The 23,560-nt window shown below is 37.0% G+C and overlaps 1 protein-coding gene across 2 annotated transcripts in view; it reads left to right on the top strand.

Annotated features, from left to right (window-relative positions):
* The window catches only part of SMARCAD1 (SWI/SNF-related, matrix-associated actin-dependent regulator of chromatin, subfamily a, containing DEAD/H box 1), a 128,393-nt gene that overhangs the window by 32,254 nt on the left and 72,579 nt on the right, over nucleotides 1–23,560 (top strand). For both annotated transcript variants that reach the window (XM_023741346.1, XM_023741345.1), the window contains 3 exons: nucleotides 4,274–4,451; nucleotides 10,864–11,035; nucleotides 14,478–14,544. In XM_023741346.1, coding sequence (XP_023597114.1) covers nucleotides 4,274–4,451; nucleotides 10,864–11,035; nucleotides 14,478–14,544 — 417 coding nt within the window. The remainder of the gene's footprint in view (nucleotides 1–4,273; nucleotides 4,452–10,863; nucleotides 11,036–14,477; nucleotides 14,545–23,560) is intronic.

Genomic DNA, 23,560 nt, shown 5'->3' with positions numbered 1-23,560 from the left:
CTATTTGTCCCTACACCAGTCAGGCTGTGGTGATGCCACTTGGGTCAGTGCAGTACACTTTTTTTTTTATTTTATTGTTGTACTTTAAGTGAAAGTTTACACTTCAGATTAGTCTCTCATACAAACATTTATGCATACATTGTTACTCCTCCTTTCCACTCCTGATTTCCCGTGTCCATTCAACCAGTTCCTGACCGTCTCTGCCTTCTTATCTCACCTCTGAACAGGAGCTGCCCATTTAGTCTCATGTATCTGCTTGAGCTAAGAAGCACACTCTTCACAAGTATTTTATGTCCCATACCAAAAAACCCGTTGCCATCAAGTTGATTCCGATCCATAGCGACCTTTATAGTTCACTCTAATCTTTGTCTAGAGAGTTGGCCTCAGGAATGGTTTTAGTTCTGGGTTGACAAAGAGAGTCCAGGGGCCATGCTTTCTGGGGTCCCTCCAGTCTCAGACCATTAAGTCTGGTCTTCTCACTGGAATTTGAGTTCTGCACACCACCTTTCCCTTGCTCCATCAAGGACTCTCTGTTGTGTTCCCTGTCAGGGTGGTCATTGGTGGTAGCTGGGCACCATCTAGTTCTGGTCTCAGGCTGATGCAGCCTCTGGTTCATGTGGACCTTTCTGTTTCTTGGGTTAATACTTTCCTTGTGACTTTGGTGTTCTTCATTCTCCTTTACTCCATGTGGGTTGGGACAAATTGATGGCATCTTAGATGCCTGTTTGCTGGCTTTTAAGACACCAGACGCCACTCACCAAAGTAGGATGCATAAATTTTCTTAATAACCTTTGTTATGCCAATTGACCTAGATGTCCCCTGAAAGCATGTTTCCCAGACCCCTACCCCTGCTACTCTGTCCCTTGAAGTGTTTTGTCGTATTCAGGAAACTTCTTAGGTTTGGTTTAGTCCAGTTGTGCTAACTTCCCCTGTAGTGGCAGTAAATATTTTTAATGTATATTTTCTGATGGACATCCCTGGTTGGTGCAAACAGTTAAGTGCTTGGTTGCTATCCACAAGGTTGGTAGTTTGACTAGCCAGAGGCACATCAGAAGAAAGGCCTGGCGTTCTACTTCCAAAAAATCAGCCATTGAAAACTCCATGAAGCACAGTGCTACTCTGACCCAAATGGGGTCTCCATGAGTCGGAATTGACTCCATGCATCTGGTTTGGTTTTTTTTCTTTTATGTATATTACATATCTGGAAAAAGCTCTTAGGTAACTGCATAATAAGGAATAAACCTTTATTCTTTTTCTGTTATGTTAACTAAGCACATTAAGAATTAATTTTATAGAGGGTCCCAGATGGAGCTGGAGAAAAATGTAGAGAAAATTCTAACTCACATAAAAAACAGAAGACCAGACTTACTGGTCTGACAGAGACTGGGGAAACCCCAAGAGTATGACCCCTGGACACTCTTTTTAGCTCAGTAATGAAGTCACTCCTGAGGTTCACCCTTCAGCCTGTTTTAGGAAATAATATTGGAATTATTAATCTCTGTCCTTGAGCATAGAGAATGTGACCCAGCTGGAGCTGGACTCACAAGGACGAATCAACTGGGCCCTGAGGTTTAAAGACAATAGCTAGGATAATCTTGGAAAATATCTTTTAGGGAAACTTTCACATAAACAAATCATCAAAGGGAACACAAAAGAGTTTCCATTCTTATCTTTTTCTCTTAGCATTTAGTGAATAGAAAATTTGTTGGACCAGTGAAGACCCTCCTGACTCATTACTGAAACCTGTACCAATGATTGTTAAGAAAGACAATTCAAAATGAAGGATCACAGTTTCTAGCCAATCTGTGAAAAGGTGAAGCTTTCATTGGTTTTGCCCATTTGTAATGTTAATATATACTGATGATATTTGGGCTCCCACAGATGTGGCTGTGGCAGCATGCTTGTCTGTTTTCCCATTCTTGCCTATTCTGTAATATTTCCTTGAACTTGGGCAGACATGGCTGTGGACAGCATGCTTGTCTGTTTTCCCACTCTTGCTTATTCTGTAATCCTTGGATTCGAGTAGACATTACTTCTGGCAGCATGCTTGTCCGCTTCCCACTTTTGCCATTTTGAATATATGCTGAATGGAACTTTCTTTTTGCTTTACTAAATTTTATGATGTTTTTACCCTACAACAAGCCAAAGATTAGACAGATCCATAAAGCAAAATGACACTAAAGGGCCACACCAGCCCAGGGGTAAGGACTAGAAGGCAAGAGGAGACAGGAAAGCTGGTAATAGGGAACCCAAGGTCAAGAAGGGGAGAACGTGACATGTTGTGGGGTTGGTAACCAGTGTTACAAAACAGTATGTGTACTAATTGTTTAATGAGAAGCTAGTTTGTTCTGTAAACCGTCACATAAAGTACAATAAAAAAAATTTAAAAATTGGTATGTTTTTACCGCATGTTTTATATTATCTGTATAAAATAAGGGGAGGAAATCAAAGAAAAGGTAAATGTATAATGAGATTCAGGAAATGCTAGTTTTCCTAACCCTCACTAATAGAATTCTTAGACTCCCCCCCAAGCCAGTAGGCATTTAAATGACTATTTTTGAAAAGATTTTTCTTTATTTTGAATAAAGAGACATTTTTGAGAAATGTGAACAATCTGAACCATTTCCCATATTCCTCCTAAAATATTATTATTAAAGTGTTTAACTGATATGCATTAGCTTTGGATAAAAATTTTGATACAGTTAAGATCTAAATTTTTAGTTTTATATATGACTTGTGATGTATCAGAAACACTTCGTGAAATCAATCTGTAGTAGCTTTATACTTATTGTACAGGAGTTGGACTATACTTTTATTAGTTTACATAGTTATTAGAATTTGCAGGTGCCTTCATTTTGATGGAGCCCTGGTGGTGCAGTGGTTGAATTCAGGCTGCCACCAAAAAGGTCAGCAATTCAAACCCACCAGCCACTCCTTGGAAACTCTATGGGGCAGTTCTACTTCGTCCTGTAGGGTTGTTATAGGGTCCCTATGACTTGGAATAACTCCACAGCAACGGGTTTGGTTTTATTTTAATGGCAGTTAACATAGCTATGATTTTTCCCAATGCCGGGTTCTTCACTTAGAGGGCGCGTTCAACAAATATAAAATTGTTCTTTTGGAAAAATGTGAAAATTGCTTTTCAGTTTCGTTGCTAGGACTGCACTGTAGGAAGTAAAGACATGTCCGTGTTTTAGTGCCTCCAGAGCAAACAGTAGTTACATAGGTTGATTAATGTTATTTTCAATATGGCTCTTGAACCTCATAGTAATGGTTGCTATAGTTTTGTTACAGTTACAGGAGGCTAAGAGTTTTAGCCTTGGATTTCAGATGTGCTGCTCTCTTCTGTATGACTTTGGCCAAGTTGTTTTCTCTCTCTGAACCTTAGTTTTATAAAATGATCTATAATGTGTGCTCCAGGAGTTATTAGGTAGATTAAACGTTTGTGTTTCACTTGAGGGCTTGATACCGATCTTAAAAGTAGTTAATGGTAGCCATTGTTTTTCTAATTGGTACCTTTGAAATGGAGATTCATTCTGGCCATTGCTTTTTAAAATTCTCGGAATACTCACTAGACCCCTGGCACTAGCTGTTTTACTGTAATATGAATGCCTTTAATCTGACCTCTTCCACCTAGGAGCTAGAAGATGGAATGGTGGTTTTTATTGGGAGAATAATTTTGAAACTTTCCCCTTAGAGAGAGAGGAGACATTGGTATAATACTGTTTCGGACAGGTTGATGATACCAACGTTTATGTATAGCTCATGTTTATTAGATACTGGCTCTGTGCCAGTTACTGAACTAAATGCTTTATATACGTTATCTGATTTTATGTGCAGTCAGTGCTACGATTACTGGCAACTTTATTTTACAAGTGAGGAAGTTCAGGCTTAGAGAGGTTAAGTAACTTAACTAAGAGACAGGATTGAAATCCAAGTCTTTTTGGGCTCTAAAGCCCATGTTCTTTTACGTAACAACTGAGTACCCACTAGGAAATAAAAGCGCAGAAAGAAAACGAATAGACTATAAAAATACAAACCTCAGTCTATTTTGCAGTTTTTGCTAAGGTCTTGCTAATAAACAACCTGTGAAATGGAAAATCATTTAACACCGGCCCTGACTATTTTTTTTTTTTAAGTGGTAGAATATTTGATTTTAGAAGGGAAACAGTGAATAAAATTAGAGTTTTAAGCACATGATTGTAATTATCAAAATCAGATTTATTTGTTTTGTTCTCAAATTGCTCAAAATGCTTTTTACCTTCTTTTGCAGAAGATTCTAGTGTTCCAGAAACTCCAGAAAATGAACGAAAAGCAAGTATATCATATTTCAAGAATCAAAGAGGAATACAGTATATTGATTTGTCTTCTGATAGTGAAGATGTTGTTTCCCCAAATTGCTCCAGTACAGTTCAAGAGAAAAAATTCAGCAAAGATACAGTGATTATAGTGTAAGCTGCTAAATACCAGATTTGTTCTATTTGCATGTGTAAGAGATTTTTCAAGAAGAAGTTACTTAATTATAAGTATTTTGATAACGTCTCTTTTTTTAATACCTTTTTTGGTTATTTTTTCCTCAGAACTTAGAGATGTAGTAGAGAAGTAAAATGTGGCTTTGTTTTGTTTGCTGTGTAATCGTGATTTTCAGTGAAAAGTTTAGTGAGATTAGAAATTTAATTTTTTTTAACCCTCCGTAGAGAGGGAAATTATTTTAACAGCTATGTTTGATAATTTATAACTGTTCTGTGGTATCTTCCTGAGTCCATGTGTCAAATTGTATTTATCGGGTGCATTTTATGTACTAGGCACTGCGTTTTGATTAGAAATACAGCAATGAATAACCCAGCCCCAAATCCCTGCCCTCACGGGGTTTATATTCTATTCAGGTAGAAAGACAATGAACAAGTAAGATATATAGTGTGTCAAATGATAAGTTTTATAAGCAAAAGAGAAGGGAAATAAAGAGTTTAGGGCCGGGATGGGAACATGATTTCTAAAGAGCACAGTTGGAAAAGGCTTCAATGAAAAGATGATGCTTGAGCAAAAACCTGAAGGGAGTAAGAAAGCGAACCATGGAGGAGGGATATCTGGGAAAGAATATTCCAAGTATTAGGAATAGCACTGTCAGTGACCCTGAGGTGATATTGTACCTGATATTTTTGAGGAAAATGAGAAACAAATGATGCAGAATAAAGGACCTGAAGTTATAGAGATAATGGGTCAGGTGGATGAGGGGCTTAATTATGTTAGACCCATAGGCTTATTTGGGTTTTTATTCTGAATAAAATCTGACGTATTTTTAAAAGGTTGGGTTGTAGGGGAGCAGGGGTAGAAGCAGGAACATTGTTGTAATATTGCAGGCCAGGAATGCTGGAAGCTTAGACCAGGCTAATACCTGTGGAAGTGCTAAGGAGTGGTTGTGGTTGAATTCCTGATATACTTTAGCAGAGAGGATTTGTTGATGGATTTGATGTGAGGTGGAAGATAAATAAATTGAGGATGACCGCAAAGTTTTTGGCGTGAGCAACTGTAAGAATGGAGTTACCGCTTACTGAGATAGGGAAAACTGTTTTGGGTGTGGGTAGTGGAGCAGTTTTAGAAAGGAACATCAGCAATTCAATATTCAACCCCTTGTGATTAAGAAGACTCTTAGACATCTAAGTCATCTTATCAAGTAGGCATTTGAATTTGTGAGAGTTGAGTTCTGGAAAGAAGTCTAGGTTACATATCTAAATTTCTGAGTCCTCAGAGTATAGATTTTCTATTTAAAGCCATGTGATATAGATGAAATCACCAAGGGCCACTAGTATAGCTAGAGAAGAGAAGATATCTTCGTTGAAGGACTTAGCCCAGGAGAATTTTGGGTTTTAGGATCAAAGAGATGAAAAGAAACCTGTAGAAATTTTTCAGAAGGAGCAGTCATTTAGGTAAGGAGAAAATCAAAAGATTGTGTTGTTTTCTAGAAACTTAAGTGAAGTAAGTGTAAGAAGGAATGAGAGATCAAGTCTGCCAGTTCACTGCTGATGATAGGATGAAGACTTCTTAAAATGAACTTTTTTTTGCCACTTAAGCCATCATGAACATCCTTACTCTGCAGTTTTAGCTCTGTAATGAAAAACAGTGAAGATCTTGCATGCTTAATTCCTGAGGAAAATTGATATAATTTTAGCTTTAAAAAAAAATTTTTTTTTATTGTACTTTAGGTGAAGGTTTACAGAACAAATAGTTTTCTCATCGAACAGTCGGTACACATATTTTATGCCATTGGTTAACAACCCCATGACATGTCAACACTCTCCCTTCTTGACCTTGGAGGACCTTTTTTTTTTTTTGGTGAAAATATACATAGCCAAAGGTACACTATTTCAAAAATTTCTATATGTACAATTACGTTCTTCCAGTTGTGCTGCTGTTCTCACTTTAGATGAAGGTTTATAGAACAAAATAGTTTTTCATTAGACAGTTAGTACACATATTGCCCTATGACAGTGGTTAACAGCCCCGCTACATGTGAACACTGTCCTTACTCAAAAAATTCTTACAGAAAATTTGCAAAAATAATATAATCAACTTGCACAATCCTTTCAAATAGATTCACCCGTTGGCTACCATTTCCCCACATTTGCTTTGTCACCATCTTCATAAATAATAGTAATTGTTCAGCCCTTTGCCTCTAATATTGTACCATCTGTTTCCGAAGAACAGGGACATTAATTCTTTTACATAACCACTGAGTGATATTTATTTTAAATTCATCAATTACCAGTTAACAGTGGTACAAAACTTTTATTAGATACACTGTATTTAAATTTTATCAGTTATCCCACTAATGTCTTTATAGTTGTGCTGCTCAAAGTACTGGTTTGTAAATAAGAAATGTGCCCTGGAATGTAAATCAACATACTGCTTCCTTCACTGAGAAAGCATTACAATGAAAAAAAAAAGTTCACTGAACTAAGCTATGTGCTTAGGAATGAAATGGTTATCTTTGGGTGCAAGTGCCTTATCTTGGCATCGACAGGTAACATTTCGAGTCTGAGGACTAGCAGTCAGCCTTTGGACCATATTTTGAGTAGTACTTCTTTAAAGTAATTTTTTTTCCTAGGGTCCAGTCCTGGGTCATACATTGTGTTTGCTTTGTCCTGTCTTGTTAATCTTTAATCAGTTCTGTTGTACCTAGAGTTGCTATGAGTCGAAACCAACTCAACGGCATCTAACAGCAACAGTCTAAAACCATTTCTCAGCCTTTTTTAGGTTCTCTTGAAGAGAACAGGCCTTTGTTATTGTTTTTTTTTAAGGATGTCTCTCAGTGTGGGTTTACCTGATGTTTCTTCATGATTAGATTCAGGTTAAGTGGCAGGAATACTACATAAATGCATAAATGATCTTGTGTCCTCAGTGTGTCATCTCGGGAGGCACACGATATTCCATTTGTCCCTTTATTGGTGAAGTTAACTTTCATCACTCAGTTAACACGGTCCTTGCCAGGTTTCTCCACCCTAAAGTTACCATTTTTTCGTTTGTAATGATTAAGTAATCTGCAGGGAGGTAATTGCAGACTGGGTTACAATCCTGTTCCCCAGCAGACTTTTGCCCAGTAGTTTTAGGATCCATTAATGATTGTTGCCTAACTCAGTATATTACTGTGATGGTTGCAAAATGTGGTATTCTAACTGACATTCTTTCTACTTTTATTATTTGATATTCTGTTGGAGAGAAGAGCTTTAGCTTTTCTCCCCATTAATTTATTTATTTAGTTTCTTGTAATGCTTTGTTTTTCTTTCATGTATCTTTTTTCTTTTTGTTTCTTATATAAAAAATAGCACACTGTATATGCACTTATTTGTTCTTTGTTTTATTCATTTAGCAGTATACTCTGGAAACCACTTAATATCAGTTCATAGAAATCTTTTATTCTCCATAGTATTGCATTGTATGAACATTCCATAGTTTATATCCTCTATATATAGGCATTTTGATTGTCAGGGTTTCTTAACCTTGGCAATATTGACAGTTTGGGTCAGACAGTTCTTTGTTGTGGAGGGCTATTCTGTACATTGTAGGATGTTTAACAGCATTCCTGACCTCTACCCGCTAGATGCCAGTTATATCCTCTGTAGTGTGACAGATGTCTCCAGACATTGCCAAATGTCCTCTGGGAGCAAAATCTTCTCCAGTTGAAAACCTCTGATGTAGGTATTAGTCAGAAACTCTGGCAGTTGATGACGTCCCCAAGGAAGGATTTATAGATGAGAAAGAGCTAGACCGAGTCATAGGTAACAACAGCATTTCAAGAAGATGAGCAAAGGAAGAAGAGCCTGCTATAAAAAATAAGGACGACAGGCCTGAAAAGTGAAAGGAAAATCAGAAATAATGATGTTTTAGAGCCCATGGGGTTGGGGTGGGATTTGTCAATAATGTGTGGAACCACGGAGGAAAACTGAGATAAGCAGTGAAAAGTTTTCATCACGTTTGGCGGCTTAAAGGATATTACTGTCCTTACTGAGAGCAGTTTCACTGAAGTGGTAAGGTAGAAGGTATAAAACAGTCAGTTGGGAACTATATAGGAAATGAAAAAGTAGAAATTCAAAGTCTCATAAAACTTGCAAGAGAGGAGAATTTGCTTTTTTTTTTGGCTGCTGCATCCACAGTGCCTGTAACCTGGCACATTGAAGTAATTAATGAACGTAGTCTTGAGCACAGTGTACTTGGCAGGAGGAAGAGCTTATGGAGAGAGAAGTTTCAGGCAATAATATAGCGGATAGTTAGAGCAGTGTCCTGTAAGAAGTGAAAGGAGTTAGAATTCCTTAGCAATGACAAGTGACTTAGCTGTCAGCCAACAGGAGGGAACTTCTTTATTTGAGACAGGATGAAAAGAACTCAGAAGTGGACAACTCTGTTGTTCTTATAGTTTTTTTTTTTTTTCTTTTTTAATTCTTAAAATTTTAAGCATACAAGAAAATAGAGTAGTATATAATGAATACCCAGATACTTATCACTGTCATTAATAATTATCAACAGTTTTCTTACTTGTTTTATCTAATTATTAGATAAAGTATTTGAAGATAAATTACAGACATCCCAACATTTTTCCTGTTAATACTTGGGATTGTATGCCATCTCCTTCTCAAATAATCACAGTATCATTATCCATAAACAGTTCTCTCATACCCAATTTCCAGATTTTCAGTTCATACTCTAATTGCATGTGTTTTATTGCCGGATTTTCAAACTAGGATCCAAACAAGGAACATTCATTGCATTTAGATGTTAAGACTCTTAGTTCTCTTTTAATCTAAAACAGTCCACTCTCCTCATCCTGCTCCCTCCCCCTTTGCTTTTTAAGAATTTTGACTTATTGAAGAGATGAGGTCAGTTGTCTTTTCAGAAAATAGATTTTTCTGTTTCCTCATGATGATGTTGCACTTACTGTTCTTTCACTTGTGTTTCCTATAAACTGGAAGTTAAATACAAGGCAGGGTAAGATTCATGGACGACTTCCTACATCAGGAAGCACTTATTATGTACTTACACATCAAGAAGCACGTGAAGTTTTTCCCTCTGTGAAAGTTCCTAAGACTAACACTGTGTTAAGGTTGTGACAGCGAGAAAGACTTTGGAAAGTGGTATCTAGGGCAGAAATTAAGGGATTCTGACCTGAATGCTTTAATTTCGTTGGTGAACTAGGAGTACTGAAGTGTAGGGCAAGATTTCAGAGATGAGTGCATCAGGAATGAGAAGTCTGGGTATACTGGAAGGGAATACAAATGTAATTGTCTTCAAATATTTGAAGGATGGGCATAGTGAAAAAAGGAGATACTTATTTTTACTTAGCTACTTCAGAGCAGTTTCTCAGAGCAAGGTTCAAGAAGTCATCTAGGAGCTTGTTAAAATACATATTTCTAATTTTGGGGAATCTGCTTTTAAATGTTTTCAGATCTTAGGCATAACCAGTGCCGTAAAGGGCAAAACCAAACTAACATGAATGGATGTAGAGAAGCTATTTTAGCTGATTCTGGATATGTCTAAGAGTTAGAGTTCAAAAATAGGTCTAGCTGCATTGCAAAGTCTATATTCTAGGAATATACTTAACTATCTTCCCATCTTGCTTGCTTTTTCTGATCTTTATAACTTGTGCTTACTTGCACAATTCTAGTTCTGACCTCCAGAATCTCTACCATCTTAGAAAACCAAAATTCCAAAAGGAGATTTTTGTTGTTGTTTTTTAGGGAATAAGTGAGAAAAATTTGATGCAAAATTTGTTCTTTTATATAGAATAAACATATAAAGAAAAATGAAATGGGATTTATAGTTAGTTGTTGGAAAATAATGCCTCATGAAATAAATGCTCTGTTTGCTGAGGAAATGTTTTGTCCCTGGCAGAGATTCTGATATTGAATTGGGCTATTCCAGTTTTAATATCTAGATCCCGATCACCTAGATAGGCTATGAAAATTGTTTTACTTTGTATAAGTGTAGGCTTCATAATTTCTCAGGAGATACGTGATATACTCATTGATATGCAGCACATGTGTGAAAAAAGAGTAAGAGAAGAAGGTGGGTATGCAATAAATGTGTGGTGATTTTAACAAAATAAATGACAGGTAGTTCCCCTGACTGCCCTTTTCTGTCCAAGTCCAGATACTTTGAGCTACTTGTAAAGCATACTGACTTTGGGAATGTAGATTTATATACATAACCATAATGAAATGAAAAAAAGTTCTTTTACCCCTTTGACAAGTGTAGATTACATTTAATATTGAAAGGAGCTAGAGATGTTCTGTATTACATGTACGTTTATAGACAGTACTAATAACAGTAGTACATTTAAAATGTTGGGTTTTTGTTCTGGAAATATTTTAGTTCTGAGCCATCTGAAGATGAAGAGTCTCAAGGCCATCCTACCATGGCAGGTAGAAATAATGATGATATTGCAGAATTGGAAGACCTTTCAGAATTGGAAGACCTTAAAGATGCTAAACTTCAGACCTTGAAGGAACTTTTTCCGCAAAGAAGTGACAACGATTTACTTAAGGTTATACCCTTTACAGCAATTGATTATTGTGATTGTATTGATGTATCCAGTGCTTTAGTTAGTGGATAGTCATTTTTCTAAAGCTATCTTATATTGGAAGATAATTATTAACTATTGTGTAATAAAAAGGTAAATGCCAGAGATTGATTTGGTGAGAATCTTAACTCATTAATTTATCCACCTGTAAATGATAAAATAATTTGAGCCTTAGTAGCTCATATCAGTTTGTGAGTTTTGTTTGTTTGTGCTTGTGTGGTCTTAAAATGAGGAGCCCCTCAGTGCCCACTGGAAACACTTGGAAACGTCAGAGAACTTTTTACCTCCATAATCACAAGTGGTCACTATTGGCATTTAGTGCCTTAGGGCCAGGGATTATAAACACCCTACAATACTGAGGATGTCCTGCATAACAAATAAAAATTGTCCTGCCAGTGGCACTCTTGCTGAGAAACATCAGTTTAACTACAGAAAGAAAATAAGCTGCTAGAGTTGGAATGTATAACGTTTGATTTATAATAGGTGATTCTTGTTATAAGAGCAAGTAAAAATTGACTTTTCAATAATGTTTTAGATAGAGAATAAATCTGTGACAAATAATAGTTTACTCCTAGCTCAGCTACTTATTATTTGAATGATCTTAGGGGAGTAATTTAGTTGCAGGTTTAGTTTTTTTCAACATTGTACTTAGCAACACCAACAGCAAGCCCCAACAGCCCCAGCCCATCCCCATGCAATCTGAGATTTAAGAGTTAAACACATCTGTATGGGTTGGACAGGTAACTTTGAAGTGGTGGACTCTGACGTAGAGTACATTCATAGCTCTTTCTGAAAGGAGTGGCTGCTGCTCTAGCTGGCTATGGCCACGTGGGTTTTCTAGCTTGTTACCAGATACTCAGATTTTCAAATAAATTAAAAAGCTGGGTTTTTATTTAATATTAGTAACCAGTTTATTTAACAGCTTTATTGCAATATGATTCCTGGTGGCGCAGCAGTTAAGCGCTCAGCTGGTAACGAAAATATCTGGGGTTCGAACTCACCAGCCGCTCCAGGAAAAGGATGTGGCAGTCTACTTCTGTAAAGATTTACAGCCTTGGAAACTCTATGAGGCAGTTCTGCTCTGTCCTGTAGTGTCACTGTGAGTCAGAATCAATTCAACAGCAACAGATTTGGTTATTGCAGTATAATTTATATACCGTAAAGATCCCCTGTCCAAAGATGATAATTCATTGTGTTTAGTATATTTACAAAGTTGTGCAACTGTCACCATAATCCAATTTTGGAATATTTTCATTATCCCAAAAGCCTTAAACTCCTTAGCAGTCACTCCCCATTTCCCTTCCTTTCACTCCTACCAAAAAAAAAAAAAATCCTGTTGCCATCAAGTGGATTCTGACTATAGCAACCCTGTAGGACAGAGTACAACTGTCCTACAGGGTTATAGCAAAACCCTGTAGGACAGAGTACAACTGTCTTACAGGGTTTCCAATGCTGTAAATCTTTACAGAAGCAGACTGCCACATCTTTCTCCTCCAGAGTGGCTGATGGGTTTGAATGACCATCCTTTTGGTTAGTATCCCGTCACTTAACCACTGTGCCGCCAGGTCTCCTCGTTCTCCCAGCCTTAGGCAACCACTAATCTACTTTCTGTGTTTTTAAATGTGACTATTTTGGGCATGTCATGTAATAGGATCACAGAATATATGATCTTTCATGACTGGCTTCTTTCACTTAGTACAAGGTTTTGAGGTTCATCCATGTTTAGCATGTATTTTTCATTCCTTTTAATAGTAACTAAAGAATTAAAAACAAAAATACTGTTCAGGCCAAACAGAACAAACGTGCCTGTGAACCAGAGGTTGTCTTGGGGCTTAGAGTTTGAACTCTGAATTGTAGATTAAGTTATTCCCATTATTCTGTGTTATTTTTTTTTAACATTAACCGACATGTTTTTTTTTTTTTTTTCAAAATAATTTTTGAGAATCTCACTATTAGCGAAGTAAAACTACAGTGGTATATTGAGTCTACACTTTCCCCTGCCAGCAGTGTTACTTGCTTGCTGATCTGATTTTCTTTCCCCCACAAAGGAAGAGAGAGAAAAAAAAAGAAATGTATCTACTAGTAGCTACAGGGCATACTTTTAGTGTTGGAAAGCAGTAGTAAGAAAAAAGCTTCCAAAGAATAAACATGGTGGAGTGTAAAATATTCATCATAAAGCAACAGGTCCCATTGAAAAGCTTTAGCTTGCTTGCCAAGTTTTCGTATTAGTTCAACGGCATTTTTCTCTCTCTGGAAATATTTTTCTCTAATTTTTAATTTCAGTGGGAAAATAGAATTGTTAACAGAATTTTTCTGTATGTTTCGTTTACTGTATCTGTAATTGTGAGAATTGAGCATATCATTCACTTCAAAATAGAACACCCTCTTGAAATCTGTATTTCAGGGATCCCCATCATTTCAGGGGATTTTAAAGTAACATTTACAAATTAGTCTACAAAGATTTTTAGACTCATAGAAAAGAATTCAAGAAGTTGTGAAATATAAATTTAGTTCTAGGCTTGATGAGAATATAGCATTTTGAAAATGAGAGGGGATTATAGGACATCTGAGGATCCAAGATTTTGAAAAGTAGTATAGATAAGAGTACTCTTATATTTGATTTGAGACTTTTTTTTTTATTCTGGTAAAATAAACACATAAAACATTTGCCATTTCAACTGTATTTACGAGTACCATTTAGTAATGAGGCTATTTAATACAGAAATAACTTTTAAAAGGTAAGATGTTTTTAAAATAAGTAATTCATTGTAAACATAGGAAACTATAGCAAGAGAAAAGTATAGGATGTTTAGTTTTTTCTGAAGTCTGAAATGCTTACAAACAAAATAAAAACAGTATATTGAAAATTATGTAAATAATTTTTGAAAATATTCTTGAAAAAATTCTCATCTTGAGAAGTCAGTAACTAAAAAATGAGAGCAGAATTGGGCTATCTTTTCCCCCCCAAAATAGGAATGCAGATAAGTGTCTATCAGTCATGCTTTCCTTCTGCCTGTGTCTGTGTGTCTGTCTGTCTTTGTCTCTTACTTGCAACCACACACAGTATCTAGACACAGAAGAAGTTTGTAAAGTTCCAGTGTAAAATCTTGTAGTTAACAACAGAAACGTCGAATATACTGTATATATTTTATTATGTTTTCACTTTTCCTTTATAGGATAAGCAAATCTCATTTTAAAATATGCTTACATAAGTTATGTTTTAGATAAATCAGGTTGTCCAAAATTGTATTGTAGGATTTTAACTATTACACATTTTCCAACCTTGTACATACACAGATTTTCCCCACCTCGTACATGTTTAATATATTTGTTGTTAAATATTTGAATAACTTAGTGAATCAATTCTTAAAGTGTTATTTTTAAAACAATCTTTTCTCTTTGATAGTTGATTGAATCAACAAGCACCATGGATGGAGCAATTGCTGCTGCCTTGCTGATGTTTGGTGACGCAGGTATGCCGGACTTAGTTTCAAACTGTGTTCATTTATATAATAATAATAATATCATTTTCAGTATTGCTCTACAGTTTACCAAGCACATTCATGAATTCTTACAGGAACGTATGAGTTATTTTAGATGAAGAAAATGAAGCTTAAGAAGGTTAATTTACTTCCCTGAGGTCATGCAGCTATTTGGGGACCTGGTTGTCTAAGTTGAATTTTTTTCCAGAAGAGGGGTAGGGCTATTTTCTCATTGGTAATTTTGCTTAATTTCTATAGATCAAATCTCATAACAGTGAAATTTTGAAGATATTTTCTTTCCTAAGTGTCCTTTGTAATTACATTGTGGTTTTATTGACAGATCTACAACTCTGAGTCAGTAGGGACATAATGTCTTGTGGAAGGTTCTAGGTGGTATATATTTATGCCATGTTTTAGACTCGGAATAAAAAAATAAATACAGTTGAAGGAACTTGCAATATAAAATAACCTCCAATTTTTTAGTAAATAATGCCTTAGGATTTTTTTTTAATTAAACATACCAAAAAATATAACAAGTACAATTCACCTGTAATCCCATTAATTAAAAAAGTATTTTTAGTAAGGGATGAAAGCAAGCCTTGCTAAACCATTCTTAAATTTGCTTTATATCATTCTCGACTTTTTTTTTTCCTACTCTCCCTCTCTCTCTTTTTCTTTTAGTTTAGGTGAGGGTTTACAGAGCAAATAGTTTCTCATTCAACAGTCAGTACACATATACGACGTTGGTTAACAACCCCACGACATGTCAACACTCTCCCTTCTCTACCTTTTTTTTTTTGGTAAAAATACACATAGCCAAAGATACACCATTTCAGAAATTTCTACATGCACAATTCAGTGACATCGATTACGTTCTTCCAGTTTTGCTGCTATTCTCACTTTAGATGAAGGTTTACAAAACAAAATAGTTTCTCATTAAACAGTACACATGTTGCCCTATGACAATGGTTAACAACCCCACTACATGTCCACACTGTCCTTACTCAACCTTGGGTTCCCTATCACCAGCTTTCCTGTCCCCTTCTGCCTTCTAGTCCTTGTCCCTGGACTGGCATGCCTCATTAGTCCCGTTTTGTTTTCTGAGGCTGTCCAGTCCCCGGCTGAATGGTGATCCTCGGAAGTGACTTCACCACTGAGCTAAAAGGGTGTCTGGGGCCATACTCTGAGGGTTTCTCCAGTCTCTTTCAGGCCAGTAAATCTGGTCTTTTTTTTGTGAGTTAGAATTTTGTTCTACATCCTTCTCCAGCTCTGTCCAGAACCCTCTGTTGTGATCCCAGTTACAGCAGTCGGTGGTGGTAGCCGGGCACCATCTAGCTGTACTGGACTCAGTCTGGTGGAGGCCTTGGTAGCTGTGGTCCATTAGTCCTTTGGATTAATCTTTTCCTTGTATCCTGTTCTCTTCATTCTCCCTTGCTCCCAAAGGGGTGAGACTAATGGAGTACATTCTCAAATTTTTACTAAGTTTACACACACCAGTATACACACGTAAAGTTAGACTACAAAATGTAATAATAGTAATGGTTTGCATTTTAAAAAATCACTGTAGAGTTACCATAGTAACCAAGATGAGATAACCTTGAATTCATCACATTAAAAAAAAGTCTATAGCATTCCTCTGTGACAACCCATAGTTAAGTTTGTTAACTGTTTCCTTATTAACTAGCATTTATGTTTTCATTGTTATAGTACTAAGGTAAATTTCCTTATAAACCTGTTGCCGTTGAGTCAATTCGGATTTATAGCGACCCTATAGGGTAGAATAGAACTGCCCATAGGGTTTCCAAGGCTGTAAGTCTTTATGGAAGCAGACTGCCACATCTTTTTCCCGAGGAGTGGCTGGTGGGTTCATACCACCGACTTTTCGGTCAGCAACTGAGCCCTTAACCACTGGGCCACGAGGGCTCCTTCAGTTTGATATTTAGTCTACAGAAAGATTAAATATTTGTATCCTTATACATTTTTATTATTTTTGTAGAATAAATATCAAGCTAGGATGTTGAATCAAAGAGTGTGCACATTTTTAATTTTAATATGTCCTTGCGTGTTACTTTTTAAAAGGTTGTGCCATGTTATACAGTCAGCAGTGTGTGAGTGAATGCCTGTTTCCTGAAATGGATTTTTTTAGCTTTTTTTTTTTTTGATTTAAGATAAATGGAAAATAGTATTATGTGTTCTGATGCACCCATCATCCCTCTTTAATTTTCTACCTCATTTTACCACCACATTTGAGCAAAGGGACAGTATTGTATTATGTGGTTTCTGCCTGCACAGAATGTCAAAATTCTTTTTCTTTTTTTCGTAAATATTCATTCCTGCCTGTCAGTCACTAGCTGTGTGACCTGGGGCACTGTTGCCTAACTCTTCTGTGTCTGTTGCCTCAGCCGTAAAATAGTATAATACTGACATCATAGGTTATTGTAAAGATGAAGTGATAAAGTTAGTGTAAATTTCTGACTGTAGTATATGGCACATAGTAAGTACTTAGTAAATGTTAGCAGTTATTTGTTTTTAACTGTCATCTGATGATGGAAAATGGTATTGGAAAAGATTGTGTCTTCCTCATTATTACACCCCTAGCCCTGGTGGTACAGTGGTTAAGCACTCAGCTGCTAACCAAAAGGTTGATGGTTCAAACCCACCAGGGAGTTCGTGTGAGAAAAGACCTGGCACTCTGCTCCTGTAAAGATTATAGCCTAGGAAACGTTATGGGGCAGTTCTACTCTGGCACACGTATATGGCTGCTATGAGCCAGAAGCAACTCAAAGGCACACAACAGCAGCACTTACTTAAAAGTTCCTGAAAAATGATAGGCTCAGTTAACATTTGTTGAGTTGGAAAATAGTTTGGGAAAATTTACATATTCTTTCTTGCTCTTACTTTGTCTCAATATTCCATAATCTTTCCATCGAAAACAATTTGTAGAATAACTATTCCAAAGTAGTGCCTAATCTTTTTTCTCGAGTAATTCATATAATATAACTTACTCATTAATTTAAAAAATATTGTGAACCTACTAGATGCCAGATTCTGTTTTAGGCACTGAGGTTACATGAGGAAACAAAAAAGACAAAACCATAATGGAATTTATAATCCTCATTAACTTTGAATGTCCTCTGAGTTTTTTCTTCTCAGTCTTGCACTATACTTCAATGTTATTTCTTTTTAAATTTTTTTTATTCTACTTTAGATGAAGGTTTACAAAACAAATAGTTTATCATTAAACGGTCAGTACACATATTGTTTTATGATATTGGTTAACAGCCTCACAACATGTCAACACTCCCTTCTCAACCTTGGAGGACTTTTTTTTTTTTTGGTGAAAGTGTACATAGCCAGAGATACACCATTTCAAAAGTGTCTACATGTACAATTTAGTGACATCGATTACATTCTTCCAGTTGTGCTGCTATTCTCACTGTCCTTTTCCAAATTACTCCATCACCATTATCTTCAACTCACTGCCCCCTAGGCTTCCCATCAAACCTTTTGAATTGCTGTTGTCAATTTGATCTCACATAGATAATTCTTTTCCTTTTTTTGTAACTTAGATGAAAGATGGCAGAACAGATAGTTTCTCATTACGGTTAGTACACGTATTGCCCTATGACAATGGTTAACAGCCCCATGACATGTCAGCACTGTCCCTTCTCAATGTTGGTTCCCTATAACCAGCTTTCCTGTCCCCTCCTGCCTTCTAGTCCTTGTCCCTGAACTACTGTGCCTCATTAGTCCCATTTTGTTTTATGATGCTGTCCAGTCCCTGGCTGAACAGTGAACTTCGGGAGTAACTTCACCACTAAGCTAAAAGGGTGTGCAGGGGCCATACTTTCGGGATTTCTCCAGTCTATCAAGCCAGTAAATCTGGTCTTTTTTTGTGAGTTAGAATTTTGTTGTACATCCTTCTCCAGCTCTGTCCAGGACCCTCTATTGTGATCCCAGTCAGAGCAGTCGGTGGTAGCCGGGCACCATCTAGCTATACTGGACTCGGTCTGGTGGAGGCCTTGGTAGCCGTGGTCCATTAGTCCTTTAGACTAATCTTTTCCTTGTATCTTGTTCTCTTCATTCTCCCTTGCTCCCGAAGGGTGAGACCCGTGGAGTATATTAGATGGCTGCTTGCAGGCTTTTAAGACCCCGGATGCTACTCACCAAGGTAGAATGTAGAACATTGTCTTTATAAACTGTGTTAATGCCAATTGAGCTAGATGTTCCCCGAGACCATGGTCCCCACAGCCCTCTGCCCAGCAGTTCAGTCCTTCAGGGAGTTTGGAAGTGTCTATGGAGCTTCCATGACCTTTCCTTGTACAAGTTGTGCTGGCTTCCCCAGTATTGTGTACGTGTTACCTACCCTTCACCAAAGTTACGACTTATCTATTGTCTGTGTAGTCCCCTCTCCCATCCCTTGTAACCAACAAAGATTGTTTCTTTTTGTGTGAACTTTTAAATGAATTTTTACAGTAGAGGTCTCATACGGTATTTATCCTTTGGTGATTGACTTATTTCACTCAGTATAATGTCCTCCAGTTTCATCCATGTTATGAGATGCTTCACAGCTTCATCATTGTTCTTTATCTTTGCATGATACTCCATTGTATGTATGTACCATAGTTTGTTTATCCATTCATCTGTTGATGGGCATTAAGGTTGTTTCCATCTTTTTGCTATTGTGAACAGAGCTGCATTGAATATGGGTGTGCATATGTCTATTTGTGATGGCTCTTATTTCTGTAGGATATATTCCTAGTAGTGGGATTGCATTTTGTAGTGCTTTTTTTTTTTTTCCCTGTGGTGCTGACGTTTTCTTTGTTCCTCCCACTCTCCTGTGCCAAGTTCCTTTTGTTTGTGGATTTTTTTTTCATTTCCTCCATTTTTGTAGGTTTTGTTTTTACTGAGACTTTATGTTTTTCTTCTTTATTTTGATGAGTAGGTTTGTTAACTTTCTTTGTGGTTACCTTGAAATTTCCCCTTATCTTCCTAGATTTGAACCAGTCTATTATTACTTGGTATCGCCTTGCCTTTCTCTGCATTAGAAGGTTCTATACCTACCCCGTTTATTCCCTCCTTGATTGTTCTGATGCTATTGTCATTTACAGTTTAAGCTCTCTGGTTCCCTCTTGCAATTCTTTTGGTTTTGCATAGTCCTTTAGAGTTCATTTCCTAGGTTGGTATCTGGCTAGTACAATCCTGTGTCGTATATTCAGCCTGTGGTCTGACGTTGTTTATTCTCAGATCAAAGGACTTCCTTTAATAAGTCTTGTAAGTTTGATTTGGTTTTTACATAGTTCCTTAATTTCTGTTTATCTGGAAATAACCTAATTTCACCATCATATTTGAACAAGAGTTTTGCAGGATATATTATTCTTGGCTGGCAGTTTTTTTCTTTCAAGGTTTAATATATGTCATCCCATTGCCTTCTTGCCTGTATGGTTTCTGCCAGATAATTCGAGCTTGCTCTTACTGTTTCTCCTCTGTATGTGGACTTTTTGTTTTTCTCGAGCTGTTCTCAGAATTCTTTGTCTGTCTTTGGTTTTAGTGAGTGTGATTATGATATGCCTTGGTGATTTTCTTTTGTGGTCTATCCTATATGGGGTTCGTTGAGCTTCTTTGATGATCAGCTTTTCATCTTCCATGATATTGGGGAAGTTTTCTGTCAGCAATTCTTCAGTGATCCTTTCTGTGTTTTCTGTTTTCTCCCCTTGTTCTGGAACTCTGATCACTCACAGATTTTTGCTTTTGATTGTATCCCACATAATTCTCAGGGTTTCTTCATTTTTCTTTGTTCTTTTTTCTGATTTTTCCTCAGAGTTGTGTCCAAGTGTTTGTCTTCAGTTTCACTGATCCTGTCTTCCATTGTTTCAAACCTACTCTTCATCTCTTCTATGACACTGTCCATTTCTGAAATCTTGTTGTTTATCTTTTGGATTTCTAATTGTTGTTTTTGTATGATTTCAACTTGTGAATTTATTTTAGCATTTTGTTCCTGTATTATTTTCTTGAATTCTTCCAGTTTTTTGTCTGTGTTTTTCATAAATTTGCCTGCCTTTTTCATGTATTTGTCTATTTTTTCCTTATTTTTGTCTGCTTTTTGCTTCAACTCTTGGATAATTCTGAATATTAGAGATCTGAATTCCCTATCAGTTAGGTCTAGTGCCTTTTCTTCTACTGGAAGGTCATCTGATGTTTTGTTTTGGATGTTTGCTGGAACGATCCTGTCCTGTTTTTGTAAATGTTTTGATATTGTCTGCTGTCTTCGGGGCATTTCAGTGGTTATTTTCCTTGTTTATTGATTGTAGATTTGTTTGTTTCATCCTGCTTTTTTTAAAATTTGGTTATGTCTGAGCAGGTGGGCTGTGCGTTCTTTGTTGTTTGCTAGTCTGTGAGCAAGATACTTCTCACCTCCTTCTGTAATGGGCAGGGTCAGTCCCTCAGGTATGGTACAGCAGGGCAGGTCCAGCTGAAGGGGAGTTGCTGGGATGGGTTGTTTGTGGCACTTACCAGGGCTGACAGTGTGGACAAGGAATCATTGCAGGGCAGTTTCCAGTAGGCCGTGCCTTTGCTGCTTGGGAGTGTGATGTTCAGCATGTGGTGCAGGTAGGCAGGAAGGAGGGGGTAGATTGTGATGTGTGGAGCTAAGATAGGTGTGGGAAAGATGAGAGTGAGGAGAGAGGAACAGGAGCCAAAAACATAGACACAAACAAAAAAGAGTGCTAAGGGAGCTTGCTATTCGAGTGGAGAGATGAGAGACTGAGAAATGAGGAAAATCAAAAATGAAAAAAAAAGAAAAAGGTTAAAAGAAAAAAATGAATAAACCGAGCAAGTGGAAATGAAGAAAGACAAAAAGGCAATAAGAGAGAGAAGAAAACAAAGCAAAGAAACAAAAACAAACAAGAAAAAAGAAATGCTCCCAGGGATGTCCCTGTGCGTCTGCACAGAGTAAGAGAGTAGCTTTCAAGCCACGTGGTACTGCCCAGCTAGAAGGGGCTCCCAAGCCAAGAAAAGAAAAAGAAAACAAAGAAAGAAATCAAAACAGAACAAATCAGAGCAAACAAACAAACAAAATAGCCCTGGGGGTCCTACCCACATGGCCGCACGGGCCAGGAAGCAGTTTCAGTCAAGTGGTGTTTCACAGCCTTTCAGTAAGAAGCAAAGATGTTGCAGCGAGCCAGGTATTTGAGAGACAGGAGGGGGGAGGTGGTGAGAAGTAAGGAAGAAATCTAAGGAAGCTGGGATAAAAAGCAACATGAGTAGCCAATAAAGGCACTCAGGGAGCTGGCCAGTGCGGGCGGGCGGAATCCAAGTGACATCAGGGTGCTTCCCAGTCAAGAGATTGTGGCTGCAGGAAGCAGAGGAGGCTAAGTAGGGGTGAAGAAGGGTGGGGGTTGGGAAGGCCTATATCACTGGTTACCAGTTGTTCTGTCTCCTGCTGGAAGCTCCATGAAGTTGCTTTCTCGTACCCCCTGTTAGCAGATCTCCAATAGGAGTCCAAGATGGTGGATCCGTGCTGCAGTAGCTGATAGGGGACCTCTGCATGTATCTCTCCTCACTCTCTGTTCTCTATCAGTTTCTTATTCCATTCGGTGCTTGGCTGAGTTCTTTATCTCTTCATTTGATGCATAGGGTTTCAGGATTGATGTGTGACTCTTTGACTTAGTTTTTCTGCTCTTTGCTGCGGAGGGATGGTGTGGTGCTTCTGACTATAGCGCCATGTGGCCTGGAAGTCCCATATTATTTCTTTTAAAAAAAAGTTAGACAGGTGGGAAATTACAAGGAAACAAGAAATCCAGGTTTTATTACATTTTAAATCAACTCTCATATAGCATTTTGGATTGAGCAGGGCAGCCAAATCAGAAATCTTTATCTTTAGTGTGGTACATGTTGAGGTAGTGTATAGAATGGTAGCTTTGTTTCACCAAGGTAAAATAACCTTCAGTATACTGTATCATGAAGATAGGAAACTATTTTGGGCATTTTAGGACAATTTTCAACAAAAGAGATTTCTAAAAACCTGTAAGAGATCTTGGACAATTCCGTAAGTCATAACATTGGATGTTGGTTTTGCTACAAATTACAATCTTTATGGACACTGTCACCCTGCATATTAAGCAGTAAAGGTATCTTTTATGCACAGTTTGCTTTTGGAAGTTTTTATTTAGGAATACTTAAGTTGCAAAAACAGATACATAATATATATACTTTAGAAGGTCAAAATGTGAACTTACTGGTGTTGTCAGGAGGCTCTCTATGTATTTCTTCACCTGTATATATGTGCTGTGATTTTATGCAGATAACGCATGTGTTACACGTTTTTTGCCAACCTCGCAACTCCCTCCCCCTGCTATTTTTGTAAGCGAGCTATATTGGGTGTGTTATTTGTGTGGGTGCATTATTTGAGAAAATACGGTATACGTATAGACAAAACATTTTTTATGTGACAGTGATTCTACTGCCCTGCTGTTGTGTAACCTTTTTGTTTTTTATGTTAGACATTTTCTCATGTCATTTTATTTTTTAAAAATTATCTAATTCTTTATAACGGTAACATTTTATGAATGTATCCTAATTTGTTTAATACCTTATTGATGGACATTCTGACTTTTGGATTAAATTTTTGTAGTATACTCAAGCAAATGTTTTCTATCAGTTCCGTGGAAAAAAATCATAGAAAAGAATTGCTGGACTAAAAGATGTTCACATTTAAAGTGATATAGATTGCCTTCTAGAAAGGCTGTAATAACTCATAGTTTTTAAATGTGACTCTTTGCCCATGGTCTTGCTACGACTGGCCATTTAGTAGTTTTTTAAATCTTTGGCAGTATGAAAATAAAAAAAGATTATTTTATTTTGCCTGTCTTTAATTATTATTGAGGTTGAGCATCTTTTCGTTTTTTTCTGTTTATGTTCTTTGTACATATTTTCTTAGTTTTGTTTTTTTTTTAATTTTAAAATAGTAAATTTAGATGAAATTTCATTTTATCTAGTGTATAAGGTA

The sequence above is a fragment of the Trichechus manatus genome, unplaced genomic scaffold, assembly GCF_000243295.1.
Source record: "Trichechus manatus latirostris isolate Lorelei unplaced genomic scaffold, TriManLat1.0 scaffold00178, whole genome shotgun sequence".
Lineage (NCBI taxonomy): Eukaryota > Metazoa > Chordata > Mammalia > Sirenia > Trichechidae > Trichechus > Trichechus manatus.
Note: the sequence above shows the minus strand (reverse complement) of the source record. Positions and strands in the feature narration are given on the sequence as shown.